This window comes from Marmota monax, unplaced genomic scaffold (assembly GCF_021218885.2).
Source record: "Marmota monax isolate L192 unplaced genomic scaffold, Marmota_monax_Labrador192_F-V1.1 WCK01_AAM20220418_F8-fsc00263, whole genome shotgun sequence".
Classification (NCBI taxonomy): Eukaryota; Metazoa; Chordata; class Mammalia; order Rodentia; family Sciuridae; genus Marmota; species Marmota monax.
In genome coordinates this window covers 875,953-889,906 of record NW_026693408.1, presented here as the reverse complement: position 1 = coordinate 889,906, position 13,954 = coordinate 875,953, and the positions used below count along the sequence as shown (strand labels likewise).

General features: G+C 47.9%; 1 protein-coding gene across 1 annotated transcript; it reads left to right on the top strand.

The window, feature by feature from the left end:
- Positions 1-1,692: 1,692 nt before the first annotated feature.
- Sqstm1 (sequestosome 1) lies at positions 1,693-13,937 on the top strand. Its single transcript, XM_046457044.2, has 8 exons — positions 1,693-1,943; positions 4,355-4,450; positions 4,918-5,147; positions 5,246-5,387; positions 6,177-6,257; positions 10,533-10,747; positions 11,090-11,285; positions 13,126-13,937. Exons 1-8 carry the CDS (start codon positions 1,739-1,741, stop codon positions 13,281-13,283), a joined length of 1,323 nt encoding a protein of 440 aa, XP_046313000.1. The 5' UTR covers positions 1,693-1,738; the 3' UTR covers positions 13,284-13,937.
- The last annotated feature ends 17 nt before the right edge of the window (positions 13,938-13,954 follow it).

Here is a 13,954-nt window from a genome sequence, read left to right as displayed (position 1 = left end):
CCTAAGGGGCCAAGGGTCTCTAGGCCAGTTCCCAGAACCCCATTTCCAGACACCCTTCTCCCTGAACCTCTCCATCTCTCCTTGAAATCCTACCACAGTCCCAAAGAAAACAAAGAAGTCCAGTCACTCTGCTTCTTCTGACAGAAGACCTCTTGAGCCCTTCCTGAAAGCTAGGCTCCATGGAGCCAGAGGGCTTTCCTGGTGTACCCTACCCACTCAGATTGAGGGGCTCAAGTTAGGGGCTGGGGCAGGAAGCCTGGCCTGCCTGAGATTTTGAGGCTGTTAGGCTTCTAGACTGCTGAGTCATGGTTGGCAGGCATCTGTCTTCAGGCCTCAGCCTCAGCTCAGGTTCCCCCTCCCTGTCCCCTGATCCTTTCTGCAGGGTAGTGGGTATAGCAGACTAAGAGACCTACAGCTGGATGCAAGAAAGGCCTGAAAAGGGACCATCCTTTTTTAGTTTTCGGTGGACACATCTTTATTTTTTTTATTTTTATGTGGTGCTGAGAATCGAACCCAGCGCCCCATGCATGCCAGGTGAGCGGTTACCGCTTGAGCCACATCCCCAGCCCAAGGGACCATCCTTTCTACAAAGCTTCTTTGACATGGGTGCAAATTCTTGCCCACTATGGATCCCTCTGGGCAGGAGCAGTAAAACGTGACTAAGCCCCAGTTGTATTCCCACAGGTAAATCACCTTCACACCAGACTAGCCTTCGTTTGGTCTTTGGGTTTCCCCAATTCTGGAATTTTTTCTGGTCCCATAAACCCAACCCTAAAAGATATGAGTTTGACCCAGCAGGTCTGACCTCCCACTCACAGGATTCTGGAGACTTCCTAGGGTGCCATTCCTTTTCTGCCTACACCCTTCCAACCCCACCCCCCCCTTCTCCAGGCCTTGCAAACTGGTCACATAAAACAGCTTTCCTGGTTCAAAGCTAGAGGGCTATTGGCTGCCTGAGAGCCCACACTTGCTGGTTGAACTCAGTGCTCACAAGTGGGAATCTGAATGCCTATGAGGAGTCCTGGGCTATAGTGAACAGCTGGTAGTCACTGATGCTCCAGGAAGCTCTTTCTGGCCTTCCAGAGGTGGGTGGGGGGGTTCACCAACATTTACCCCAAAGTACCTCTCAAACCCATTATTAACCTAGGAACTTCTCTGGTGCTCCTGAATTGAGGGTCTGTCCCTTAACCCATTTAGGGGATGGTCATGGGGGATGGTGTGGGCTGTGCAGTGAACTGCCTCCCTAGACACCCAACACTGGAGTGTGGGGAGAGCACACTAGGAGCCAGCTGTGCTGTGCCCATGGTGCTGCCCATGAGCCTTCTGGTATCCAGCCTGGGCATCCCCTTTGGCCTGGGGACTACATTGCTGAGTCACTGCCAGGCCCAGGCCTGGGAAAGGCATGGGACAGGACCCCAGCCAATCTCTTCACCCAGGTATAGACACCGGGGAAGGACTCTTGGGGTCCCCCATACATTTGGGGTAGTGAAGAGAGGGGATGGCAATGAGTGGGCCTGGGAGATCCGGAGGGGGTGGCAGAAGATAGGCGAGGGAGCTCGGGGCCCAGGCAGGGAGGCTCACGCGCAGCGGCCCCGACTGTGGGGGGCGGAGTCAGACGCATAGAGGCTCCACCCCCAGGAGGTCGAGAGGGGCGTGACCGCCCGCGTTTTCTATAAAAGACGCACGCCGACGGCGGCAGTCGCAACCCAGCTGTGTTCCTGCTGTTAGATCTGTGGTAATGGCGTCGCTCACCGTGAAGGCCTACCTTTTGGGCAAGGAGGAAGCAGCGCGTGAGATCCGCCGCTTCAGCTTCTGTTTCAGCCCCGAGCCTGAGGCGGAAGCCGAGGCCGCTGCCGGCCCAGGGCCCTGCGAGCGGCTACTGAGCCGGGTCGCCGCCCTGTTCCCCGCGCTGCGTCCGGGTGGCTTCCAGGCGCATTACCGCGGTGAGCGGGCCAGGGGGCGGTGACGCTGGCGAGGGCCGGGGTGACTGCCTCCTTCCTTCTCGTGGATGCGTACTGGGCCGTGGCGGAGGACTGCCTTGGCCACTCATTGGGTGGGCGGTGGCCTGCATGGGTCGCCAGTTGGGCTTCGGGTGTCAGTCTGGTAACCAAGGCTCGGTGCCGACCCTTTCTGAGCCTGGGTGCGGTCAGGTTCTCCCGGCGGGGCTTTAAGGCCTGGGGGGCGCAAGGTGTCACCCATCCCCCCGCCATGATGTTGCAGATCTTGGCAAGGACGCGCCGGGGCGTCCTCTCTGGCTCCCCGTGGGGACAGGGTGGTCAGGCAGACACTCAGGTTACACTGACATCTCGCTGCCTAGTCTGGTCCTGCTAACGCCAGGTGGTGGGTTCAGATAATACCCCGGAAGAGCCCGGGTAGAGCAGACGTGGAGGAGGGGCTGAGGGTAAACAAGCGTGTGGGTGCGAGGGAGTCAGGGTAGTGCGGCCTGTTCCTGTGGGCTCCTGCTTGGCGGGCTCCAGCATGACGATGGGAGAGAGATCGGGGACAGATCGCATAACGCCGGTGGCTAGGTTTGATACAGGCTGTGGAGAGAGGGAGGCGATCAAAACGTTCTTGAGACACCCCCCAAAAACTCACGTTTTTTGCTGTGTGTGGTCGATGGCTGCCGGGAGGTGGGGTTAGGGAATGTTGTTGTGGCTGGAAGGGGCAGGCCAAGGCCCGCCCCTGGGTGGGGTCGGTGCTGGGACCTCCCTCAGAAGGGCTGTACTTGCCAGGCTCTTTCTGTTCTTGAAAAAAAATTTTTTTCTGTGTGATAATTTATTGAGTTATAACTTACATACCATATAACTCACCCATTTAGAGCGTATGGTTCTATGAGGATTTTTTTTTTTTTTAGGATTCAGGTTTGTAGAGCCATCATCAGAATCAGTATTAGAAACCTCATCACCTTATAACTCCATATATTTATTTATTTAGTTGTTGATAGACCTTTATTTTATTTATATGCGGCGCTGAGAATCAAACCCAGTGCCTCACACATGCCAGGCACAGGCAAGTGCACTATCACTGAGCCCCAGCCCTAATAAACTCCATCTTATTCATTTGTCATCCCCCATCATCCCATCTTTCCCAGCCCCAAGCAACCACTAATTTACTTTATTCATTTCCCTGCTCTGGAAATTTTATATAAATGAAGTCTTAAAATGGAGTCTTGCAAAGGTATTTTTCACTTAAGCAAAATGTGTTCACTGAGCCAGGGCTGTGGCCCACTCCTGTAATTCCAGCATCTTGGGAGGCTGAGGCAAGAGGATACTCAAGTTCAAGGCCAGCCTCAGCAACTAGGACCTGACTCATAGAAATGAAAAAAAGGGCTGGGGATGGTAAAGTGTCCCTGAGTTCAATCCCTAGCACCTCCCACCCCTCCCCTCCAAAAAAGTTCCACAGTTATAGGATAATATCCCATTGTGTTGATATGCCACATTTTGTGTATCTGATCTTTAGTTGGTTGGCACTTGGGTTGTTTCCATCTTTTGGGGCTGCCCCTGTTCTCAGGGTAGATAATTGTTGTCTGGGGCTTATAGGCCTGGCTCAGCCTACAGATGTAAACCTAATCTTTTTTGGTGGTTGTATTTTAGATAGGGTCTTAGTATGTTGCATAGTCTGGTCTTGAACTCCTGGGCTCGAGTAATCCTCCTGCTCCAGCTTCTTTAGTAGCTGGTGTGTATCTCCATGCCCACCCCAGCCTTCAGATATAATGTGTGGTTTGGCCTGCATGATGATGCTTTAAAATCATTTGAGCTAACATAAAAGTACTTACCATATAACAATACTGTTTTTTTTTTTTTAAAGCTTTGTTCAGGGGGGGATGCAGGCAGATGGGGTAATCTCTTTTACTCCTAAAGCCCAAGGCCTTGGAGAAAGGACTTTCAAGAGCAGGGCATGAGGGATCTCCCACAATTGAAGATGGGCCTGGGCCTGGTTAGGTGTGGACTGAAGGGGCATCTTTCTGAAGGATCAGCTGGCCTAGAGGCTGAATGGCAGGCAGATAGCTGTTGCTGCTGCTTCTGTGTACATGTGCTCTGCCTTCTGCATGTAGCTGTGTCCAGGTTCTAGGCTAGAGCACTTAACTGTCTAGGTAGTGGCAGAGAAAATGGGCAATCTTGTCTCTTGCCTTTGCTTCCCCTGGCTCAAAGTTTAGAGTCTCACAAGTGACCCTTCAGCACTGGCATGAGCACATTTCAGTAACTTATGTCCAGATGAGAAGCCTGGGAGCTCAAGTGCTGGTTTTGTTTTTGTTTTTTGGTGGTGTTGGGGATCGAACTCAGGGCATGCTAGGCAAGTGTTTACCATTAAGCCACATCCCCAGCCCTGAGATGCTGTCTTTTAAACAATCTAGATGAGGATGGAGACTTGGTTGCCTTTTCCAGTGATGAGGAGCTGACAATGGCCATGTCCTACGTGAAGGAAGACATCTTCCGCATCTACATTAAAGGTAAAGGCTGATCTGGGGTACTGCCCAATACCAGGTGCTTCCTGCTGAGTAAAAATAGAGCTTGACTTTCTTCCAAAGAAGGGGTAGGAAACTGAGGATTATCTAAGACAGGGACATGTAAATATATCCCTATATCTGACCTGATCCTCTTTGAGTCCATGTTCTCCCTAGGGAATGGGGTCTGATGCCATGGGGTTTTGGTCAGGACCAAGGCCAAAGATAAAGGCCAGGCTTTCAACTGCTCTTCTGCTGCCTGGGCTATATATGCCTGGTTAATTGGCTGAGGGCCTGGGGAGCTCCTAGTAGGTTCTTAGGTTGCTCTATTGCTGTCACCTGAAGACCTGAATTCTGAGTAGACTCAGCAGGATTGGAACCTTGCTGACTTTGACAGCCCTATAGTAACAATGGAAGGGGAGGCCTTCAGGGAGGCCTCACTTAACTGCTCTCTCTCTCCCCTCTCCCTGCAGAGAAGAAGGAGTGCCGGCGAGACCACCGTGCCCCATGTGCTCAGGAGGCACCCCGCAGCATGGTGCACCCAAATGTGATCTGTGATGGTTGTAATGGGCCTGTCGTGGGAACTCGCTATAAGTGTAGTGTGTGCCCAGACTATGACCTATGTGGTGTCTGTGAGGGGAAGGGCATGCACAGGGAGCATAGCAAACTTGTATTCCCCAGCCCCTTTGGGCACCATTCTGAGGTAAGCAGGCCCTCTGTAGCCCTGGGGTAAGTTCAGGGTGATATGAGCCTGTGACCCTGGACCCTCACTGCAATATCCCTTTGCTTACTCCTCCCCAGGGCTTCTCTCATAGCCGCTGGCTCCGGAAGTTGAAACATGGGCATTTCGGGTGGCCAGGCTGGGAGATGGGTCCACCAGGAAACTGGAGCCCACGTCCTCCTCGAGCGGGAGATACCCGCCCCCACCCCATGGCAGAATCAGGTGAGCCTGGTGTCTGAACTGGCTTTTGAATGGTAGGAGAGTAGCCAGGCAGCCCATGTGCACTGTGGAAGGGCCAGCAGAGCTGCAGGACCCTTAGCCAAGTCTTCCCCTTGTCTTGAATTCCTGCTATGCCCACAGTGGGGGCTCAAATGTCATTTAATCATAAGAGTCTTATAGAAATAGAGTATCATTTCCATTTGACAAATGGGAAAACCTAGGTGCCTAAGTGCCCAAGGCCACCAATTTCACCTGCATGTCCCTTCCTGCCTTACCAGGCTGCCCTCCTGAGATGCCCTTGAGGTATAGGTAGGGAGGCCTTCCCAGCCCCCGGATCTCTGATGTGTACTTCCGTCTTTTGTGGTAGCTGTCAGGAAAGTCAGTACTGCAAAACAAAACACAATCACAAAGTTAAAAACTTAGGAATATGTTTGTATTCTAAAATTTGGGATTCTGGTTTCATTCTGATTTTTTTTTTTACTATGTCCTTGGATTCATCTCATCCTCTGGGAATGTTTGTTTGATTTTAAGTGGCATATCTAGGACCTGGTCAATATCCTGCAGGGTTATGGAACACCAGGGTCAGAGAGGACAGAGAGGCCCAGGACGTGGCCCATGTAGGCTTGAGGAGCAGAGAGTGGGAGGAAGAGAAATGCCAAGTGTGGGCTGCTGGGACAAGTTGTCCAGGATGGAGACTACCTGGGATGATAGGGACCTTGTCATGAAGGTGCTGGGACTCTAAGGGTATCAAAAGTATTGACTTAAAGATATTTTTGTTTGTAAAAACAAAAGCTTCTGGTCCATCGGAGGATCCCAGTGTGAATTTCCTCAAGAATGTAGGGGAGAGCGTGGCAGCTGCCCTCAGCCCTCTGGGTAAGTGAGCTTTCTTGTTCCTCTTGAAGATCAGCTGAGTGGTTTGGTGACTCAGTGCACATGTGGACTTTGTTCAACTTTCACCAGAAATGCTGCAGAGGAATGGGCAATCTACTGGCATGGTTTTGTAACCTCACATCAACCTTTGTACCCTGGGTATCAAGGTCAAATACCCTGACAAATTCTTGATCTTTCCAAGTGAAGTGGAATTAGTGACTATTTCAATGGGATAATCCTGATATGGAGGTGGGCTGGCTTTCAACTTCTGTCTGTAGGGAACAAATATCTGAATTTTCTGTAAGTTGAGTTTTGGCATTTGGATCTGAGGATTTGAGTAGTACTTAGTTGAGATGCTTTTTTATGTTTGCTTCCTTTTTGTTTGCAAACCCCAACCATTTCCTGGGTGCTACCTGAGTGCTACCAGAGTGCTGGTATGGGGGAAAAGGAGATAACGGAGTTAGGTCCTCTTGTTGATACTAGGTTCTGGTACTTATGGGCACAGACTAGTAGGTAGGTGGGGTGGGTGAATGCAGTGTGCCCTTCCAAGACTGCTGTAACCTGACCCTAGGCATGGGCTCCCGTGGAATATCTCTGAGTCTTTCAGAAGCGTCTGCCACATCCTTTTAGAGCCAGGAGGTAGGTGTTATGGGGCTAAGCTTTGTAACAAAGAGAATTGGCTAAGGCAGGCAACTTCTGGTTTGAGATTCTGATGGATCCAGGATTGCAAATGAAGAGAGAACTCATGATTGCACCTGGAGCCTGTCCAAAGTCTGAAAGAATGCTGATTAAGGGGTACCCAGTCCCCACCAGCCACTTCATCCTATGGCTGCTACTGAGATCTCCTCTAACCTAAGGCCATTCTGTTTTTTCTCCAGTTCTAGGGATTGAACCCAGGAGTGTTCTACCACTGAACTACATCTCCAGCTCTTTTTATTTTTTATTTTGAGACAATGTCTTGCTAAGTTGCCCAAGCTGGCCTCAAACTTAGGATCCTCCTGCCTTACACTCCTGAGTTGCTGGGATTACAGGTGTATACCACCATGCTCAGCTAGAACTTTCTTTTTTGTGATGCTAGGGATGAACTCAAGCACATGCTAGATAAGCACACTATTGCTGAGCTATACCATCAGCCCTAGAATTGGTATTCTTAAGGCTTCCAAAGGGGAGGACATAGTAGAGCAGTAATCGGTTGTAATTGGGAGATAAGTGCAGACCCGTCTGTCACTCACTTAGGCCATTGTCATGGTTTGAAAGATGTTAGTTAAGGTTTGAAGGATGTTCATCCATAAAATGGCTTTTAGGGACTGTGGACAGCTTCTCAGGAAGATAAGTAAATCAGCATTGGTTCTCAAGCCATGGTGAGAATCAAAATCACCAATAAAGGTTTTTTGGGATATACATTTTGGTGGGTAGAAACTATTAAAAGTATTATTAATATAATCTCAGCTATTTGAGAGAAAGAGGCAGGAAGATCACAGGTTTTAGCCTAGCTTGGGCAACTTCATTAGGCCCTATCTTTAAAATAAAAAGAGCTGGGGATGCAGCCCTGGTGTAGAGCACTTATTTAACATGTGTGAGTGGGGTTTGATCCTGAGTGTTGCAAGAAATTTTTTAAACCCAGAGCCTTGCAAACACTTTATCACTGAGCATCACCTGAAGCCCTAATAAAATTATTTTGAAAAACAAAGTCCTTAAACAGAATAAAAAGCCATTGAGGGAAGTTACAAAACCAAGTCTAGATTCAGGTGGGAACTTTGAAATAGTTCCAATCCCCTGGCCCTTACCCTCCTTGTTTACAGTAAGTAGGTCTTGGTGGGGTTGGGATCTCTGTGTTTTGGAGGCTTCCTGGGTCATTCAGGGACCCACTGAGACCCATCTATGCTGATGGACTCAACTGGATTCGCCACTTAGCACCTCTGGGAGTAATTTTTGGAAGTGCTCAGAGATATTTTGGAAGTAGAATAAAGATCTTTGCAGGTCTTTGAAGTGAATGGAATAGGCTTTTTCCTACCTAGGGAGGAGCCTGGAACTCTACAAACCAAGGAAAGTTTCCAGAAAATATGACTGGATATTTTTAATCGAGGTGAGCCATTTAAGGAACAGCTTGGACTCGGATATTGAAGTCATGAGTATTTTCCTTTCCTTTGTCTATGAGGAACTAAATGTAGGTCACTCACGTGTTAACCTCCTTGAAGGGACAGTTCCCAGAGCAGAGGCCCCCAAAGGGGAAGGAGTTAGCAGTGACCTTCCAGAAGGCAGTGTGTGTGTAGTGAGTTGGTGACTTCAGGTAAAGAGCAAGGCCTGCCTTTGGCAGGTCCATGAGAGCCAACTGAATGAGAATAGCATTAAGGCCAGCAGTGCTCCTGGCTCAGAAGTCATTGACATCTGGAATACAAAGCAGCAGGGCCCTTTCTCATCATAAATGCACATACAGGTTTTGGGGGCAGCAGGCCACAAACTATGGAACATTTTTTTTTTTTTTTGTACCAGGGGGTTGAATTTAGGGGCACTCAAGCACTGAGCCACCTCCCCACCCCTATCTTGTATTTTATTTAAGACAGGGTCTCACTGAGTTGCTTAGTGCCTTGCTGTTGCCGAGGCTGGCTTTGAACTCGCGATTCTTCCATCTCAGCCTCCCAGATTACAGATGTGTGCCACCATGCCCGGCCTTGGAACATTCTTATAATGAATGAAATCTCAGGGTTTAATTATCCAGTTGTGGAACCCCTAATTCTATAATTCCTCTGATCCTTTCATAGGAGATATGCATCCTACACCCATTTAAAAAAGATGGAAATTATAAGTGTTCTTTTTACTATTCTTTCAACTTTTCTGTTTGTCTGAATCTTTTCATAATGAAAAGTTGGAATGAAAAAAAAAAAAAACCCTAACCCTAACCCTAACTTTTTTTTTTTTTTTTTTCTTTGTGGTACTGGGGATTGAACCCAGGGCCTTGCATGTGCTAGACAAGTCCTGGACCAGTGAGCTATACACCCCCAGCCCAATCTTTCTGCAAATTCTTCTAAAGTAACAGTAAGGAGAGGTCATGCAAAAAAGGTATAAAGCAAGCTGGGCTTGGTGGCACATGCTTGTAATTCCATTGACTCTGGAGGCAAGTCCCACATCAAAACTTACTAGAGCCCTGGGAACAGAAGGGCTTCTGAAACTCCAAAAGCTTGGGAATAGAAAGAACACAGCGTGAAGACAGTAGAACAACCAGTGAGTTTCAAATGTTGAGCTAAAATGATTTTCAACTTGGAATTCCATACTCATAAAATGATCGGCCAGTGTCATGGCACACTCCTATAATTCCTGCAATTTGGGAGGCTGAGGCTGAGGTAGGCAAGTTCAAGACCAGACTCAGCTTTAGCAAGATCCTGTCTTAAAATAAAAATATAAGAAGAGCTGAGGATGTAGCTCAGTGGTAAAGTACCCCTGTGTTCAATTCCCTGGTCCTGCAAAAAAAAAAAAAAAAAGAAAGCAGGGGCATATAGGAAGGAGAGAGAGAAAGGGCACTTCCAGGATGAAGGAGAAAGGAGAAGGTTGTTTTTTTGTAGGAGCTGTGTCCCTTCCCAGAGAGCAGCCTGTCCAGTCTCATAGGCTGCACATTGAGCTTGCATGGTCTGCCTGCCTTCCAGACCTGAATACTAGTTTGAATTTGTATCTGTCCTGTCATGAGGCCCCAACACGCAGACACAAGGTGTCATGTCTCTAGCACCATGGCTGGGGCCTTCTGGCCACATGTAGTATTGGGCCCTCACCCTGTCCTCAGAGTCTGGCCCTGCCTGCTATGCAGCCCTTTGTCCTGCTTGATTAGGAAAAACAAGGTCTTTCTGTGGGATTTTAGGCTTCATTGACCTTGAATGTTAACTGAAGTTAATGTTTTACTAAGTTGGAAGAAGGGAAAGGTCCAGTATAGTGGATGACAGCAGAGTATTTCTAGAAGTTCAAGAGGATTTGGAACCATACTATTGGGAGAAGCAGGTCAGCCCCTGAGATGGGCTTGAGTGCCACAGACCCAACCCTCATGCAGTGCTGGAGTGTAAGAGTTTCCTAAGGCCACAGTCTCCCAACACACTGAGATCTTTTGTTTTTAATTTTGAGACAGGCTCTCACTGAGTTGTCTATGCTGTCCTTGAACTTGCAATCCTGGCTCATCTTCCTGAGCTGCTGGGATTATAGGAGTGCACCACCAAACTCTGCCCAGACACTGAGATCTTATCTGCAGGTAGGTCATTGGGATTTCATAGCTTTTGTTTCCTCCTCTGCCTTTAGGTATTGAAGTTGATATTGATGTGGAGCATGGAGGGAAAAGAAGCCGCCTGACACCTGTCTCCCCAGAAAGTTCCAGCATGGAAGACAAGTGTAGTTCTCAGCCAAGCAGCTGTTCTTCTGAACCCAACAAACCAGATGGGAATGGCGAGGGTATGGCACAATCGCTGGCAGAGCAAATGAAAAAGATAGCCCTGGAGTCGATGGGACAGCCTGAGGTAGGCCTGCTCCCTTCCTTCCAACTGAAACTGACTGACCTAGTGCCTTCTGCCTTTGTCCTTCAGCCTCATCCACAGCACTTATGCAGCCTGAGGGGCCCCATCACTGTTCCAGGGTCATGTCTGTGGCATTAATTTACTCTGTGAATCTTCTGCTAGAACTTTGTAAAGAAAAAATACTTGTTTTCTGCGAGTAGGTCACTGTTGCCTGTAATTCCTTGCCAGCCTGACAGGCAGATAAGCAGCCCCACCTCCATCCACATGGTCTCTTCTAGGAATTAGTGGTGTGGTCAGGTTGCCTGTCATATATCTTTTGTATGCTCATGGTGAGGTATATTCCAGGAACAGATGGAGTCTGATAACTGTTCGGGAGGAGATGAGGACTGGACTCACTTGTCTTCAAAAGAAGTGGACCCATCTACAGGTGAACTGCAGTCTCTACAGATGCCAGAATCAGAAGGGCCAAGCTCTCTGGACCCTTCCCAGGAAGGACCCACAGGGCTGAAGGAAGCTGCTTTGTACCCACATCTTCCACCAGGTAAGTGATTTTGGGTATTTTTTTTTTTTTTTAATATTTTTTAGTAGTAGATGGACACAATATCTTTTATTTTTATGTGGTACTGAGGATTGAACCTAGTGTCTCACACATATTAGGCGCGCAAATCTACTACTGAGCCACAACCCCAGCCCCTGATTTCAGGTTTGTTTGAGAATGTCCTGTTATCTGATTTCAGCCACATAATCAAAAGAATGGCATGGCTTCTACTCTGGGGCTTGTTTATTGACATGAAAGAAAAGTAGGAGTTGGTTTTGTCCTCTCATGTCCATCTTGAGTGAGATAATAAACTAAGCTAATTTTAGTAATTTTTTTTATTGATTAATTTTAGTAATTTCTAAAACTTAACACCAGACCAAGAGTTAAGACAGATGTGATATGTGTACCATGACACATGCTGATAATCCCAGCTTTTTGGGAGGCTGAGGTAGGAGGATTACAAGTTCAAGGCTAGCCTCAGCAACCTAATGACACTCAGTCTTTTTTATTTTTTAGTTGTGGATGGACACATACTTTAATCTTATTTATTCATTTTTATGTGGTGATGAGTATTGAACCCAGTGCTTCACACATGCTAGGCAATCACTCTGCCACTGAGCTACAACCCCAGCCCATGACAACCAGTCTTAAAATAGAAACACAAAAAGTGCTGGGGTCAAATGTAATAACAGAAGCCTGCACTGGGTTTGGCATTGGACTTGGACCATCTGCACTGTTATCTCATGGGGTCACTGCTAAGATCCCCATGGAGATAAGGTGGAGGCCAACATGGGAAGTGCACAGCATAGAAAGCAGGGCATGGTGGGGAATGTAGCATTGTAGAGCGAACACCCTGAATTAGAGAAGCAGCTGATACCCAGCTATGACTCCTACTTGTCATACTGATGTTGAGTAAATTATCTCTAGGCCATATTCAACTCTTGAGCTCTAATATGTATCTTCTCTGCCTTAGAGTACAGGGGTAGCAAACTGACCTATATATGAATTATTTTTGCATTTTTAAATGGTTGGGAGAAAGTTAAAGATATTTGACTTTGAGATTAAAATTTCAGCGTTGGGGCTCCGGTGGTGGCTCAGTGGTAAAGTGCTCGCCTACCACGTGTGAGGCACTGGGTTTGATCTTCAACACCACATAAAAAAATCATTGTAAATAAAGGGTGTGTGTGTGCACGCGTGCGCATGTGCGTTTTAAGATAGGGTGTCAGTGTGTTGCCTATGTTGGCCCTGAGCTCCTGGACTCAAGTGATCCTCCTGCTCCAGCCTCCCTAATGGCTGTGACTGTAGGTGTGCGCCACCATGCCTGGCAGTGGTTTTATTGGAATACAAGCATATCCTTTTGTTTACATATCTGGCTCTAGTGGCAGAGAGGTGTCAAGACTATCTAGCCTGCAAAGCAAGCATAAGTGGGGCATGGTGGTGTGTACCTGTAATCCCAGTGAAGGCTGAGGCAGGAAGATTGCAAGTTTGAAGCCTCAGCAATTTAGCGAGACCCTAAGCAACTTAGACCCTGTCTCAAAAAGGGCTGGGGATATAGCTCAGTGGTTAAAAAAAAAAATCTAGGAGTTCAATCACCAGTGGCCCGCCCCCCAACCTTTTTAAGGCAAGCCTAAAATGTTTATTATCTAAACATTTTATTCTTCCTTTATAAAGGAAAAGCTTGCTGAACCTGACTCTGAGGGTTCCTGAGAGTAAAGGATCCCATGGAAAGGTTGGCCCTCAGAAGATACTAGGTGCTTGCTGGTGAAGGTCAGAATGCTGCTGTGTCTGGGGTCAGGTGGGGCTCAGTGATGTTCTCTTATGGTTTCTGGATTGTGTTTGGCAGAGGCTGACCCCCGGCTGATTGAGTCGCTTTCTCAGATGCTGTCCATGGGGTTCTCGGATGAAGGCGGCTGGCTCACCAGGCTTCTACAGACCAAAAATTACGACATTGGGGCTGCTCTGGATACTATCCAGTATTCGAAACACCCACCGCCATTGTGACAACATTTGTGTATCTATCCCATACTCCTTTTTTGTCTCATAGTTGCATTGAGTTAGCATAGAACAGCAGGGCCTCTGTAAGGGCCAGTTTATCAGCATTCTTCTTCCAGAATCCATGGGTGGGGATGCATGAAGTCATTCAGGGCAGTGGGACAAGTGACATGAAGGGAGAGTTCCAAGTGTGTGAGAAATGGAAGCAGCTTGCCCTCTCCAAGGCCTTGCCCTGGCTAGGGAGGGCAAGGACATGCCTGCGTACTCCTTCTTTCCCTGCCAGCATCACACCAGCAGTTCGGAATATGTCTTGCCTAATGGCTTTCTGCTTTTTCTTTTTAAAAAATGATTAATAGTACACTGACATTTATTTTTCAACAAATGAGAAAGTTGTCAGGGAGCGAATGGAGGAGGCTCCTATAGGAGTACCAGGGATGGCGGGTAGCCAGGTTGTGGGTTTCCTGCTTGGTACTAGATGGGCTCAGAAGGGAGGTCTGAGCTGTGGTTTTCATTGAGTATGCCTCCTTGTGTCATGACTGCTCTAGTTTTTTCATTTCCAAATGTGTCAACTGCTTTTAAAGTAAGAAAATCCCTTTGTAGCCATCCTGTTATCTGATTTGTAAACAACCTATAATTAAACGGTACAACCACTTTAATTGACAATGATGTCCTTCCTTATT

Coding starts and splice junctions, on each gene's coding strand:
- Sqstm1 (XM_046457044.2), top strand. CDS start 1,739: ATGGCGTCGCTCACCGTGAAGGCCTACCTTTTGGGCAAGGAGGAAGCA. Junction 6,258..10,532: donor AGCTGCCCTCAGCCCTCTGG/GTAAGTGAGCTT, acceptor CTCTGCCTTTAG/GTATTGAAGTTGATATTGAT. Junction 10,748..11,089: donor AGTCGATGGGACAGCCTGAG/GTAGGCCTGCTC, acceptor GGTATATTCCAG/GAACAGATGGAGTCTGATAA.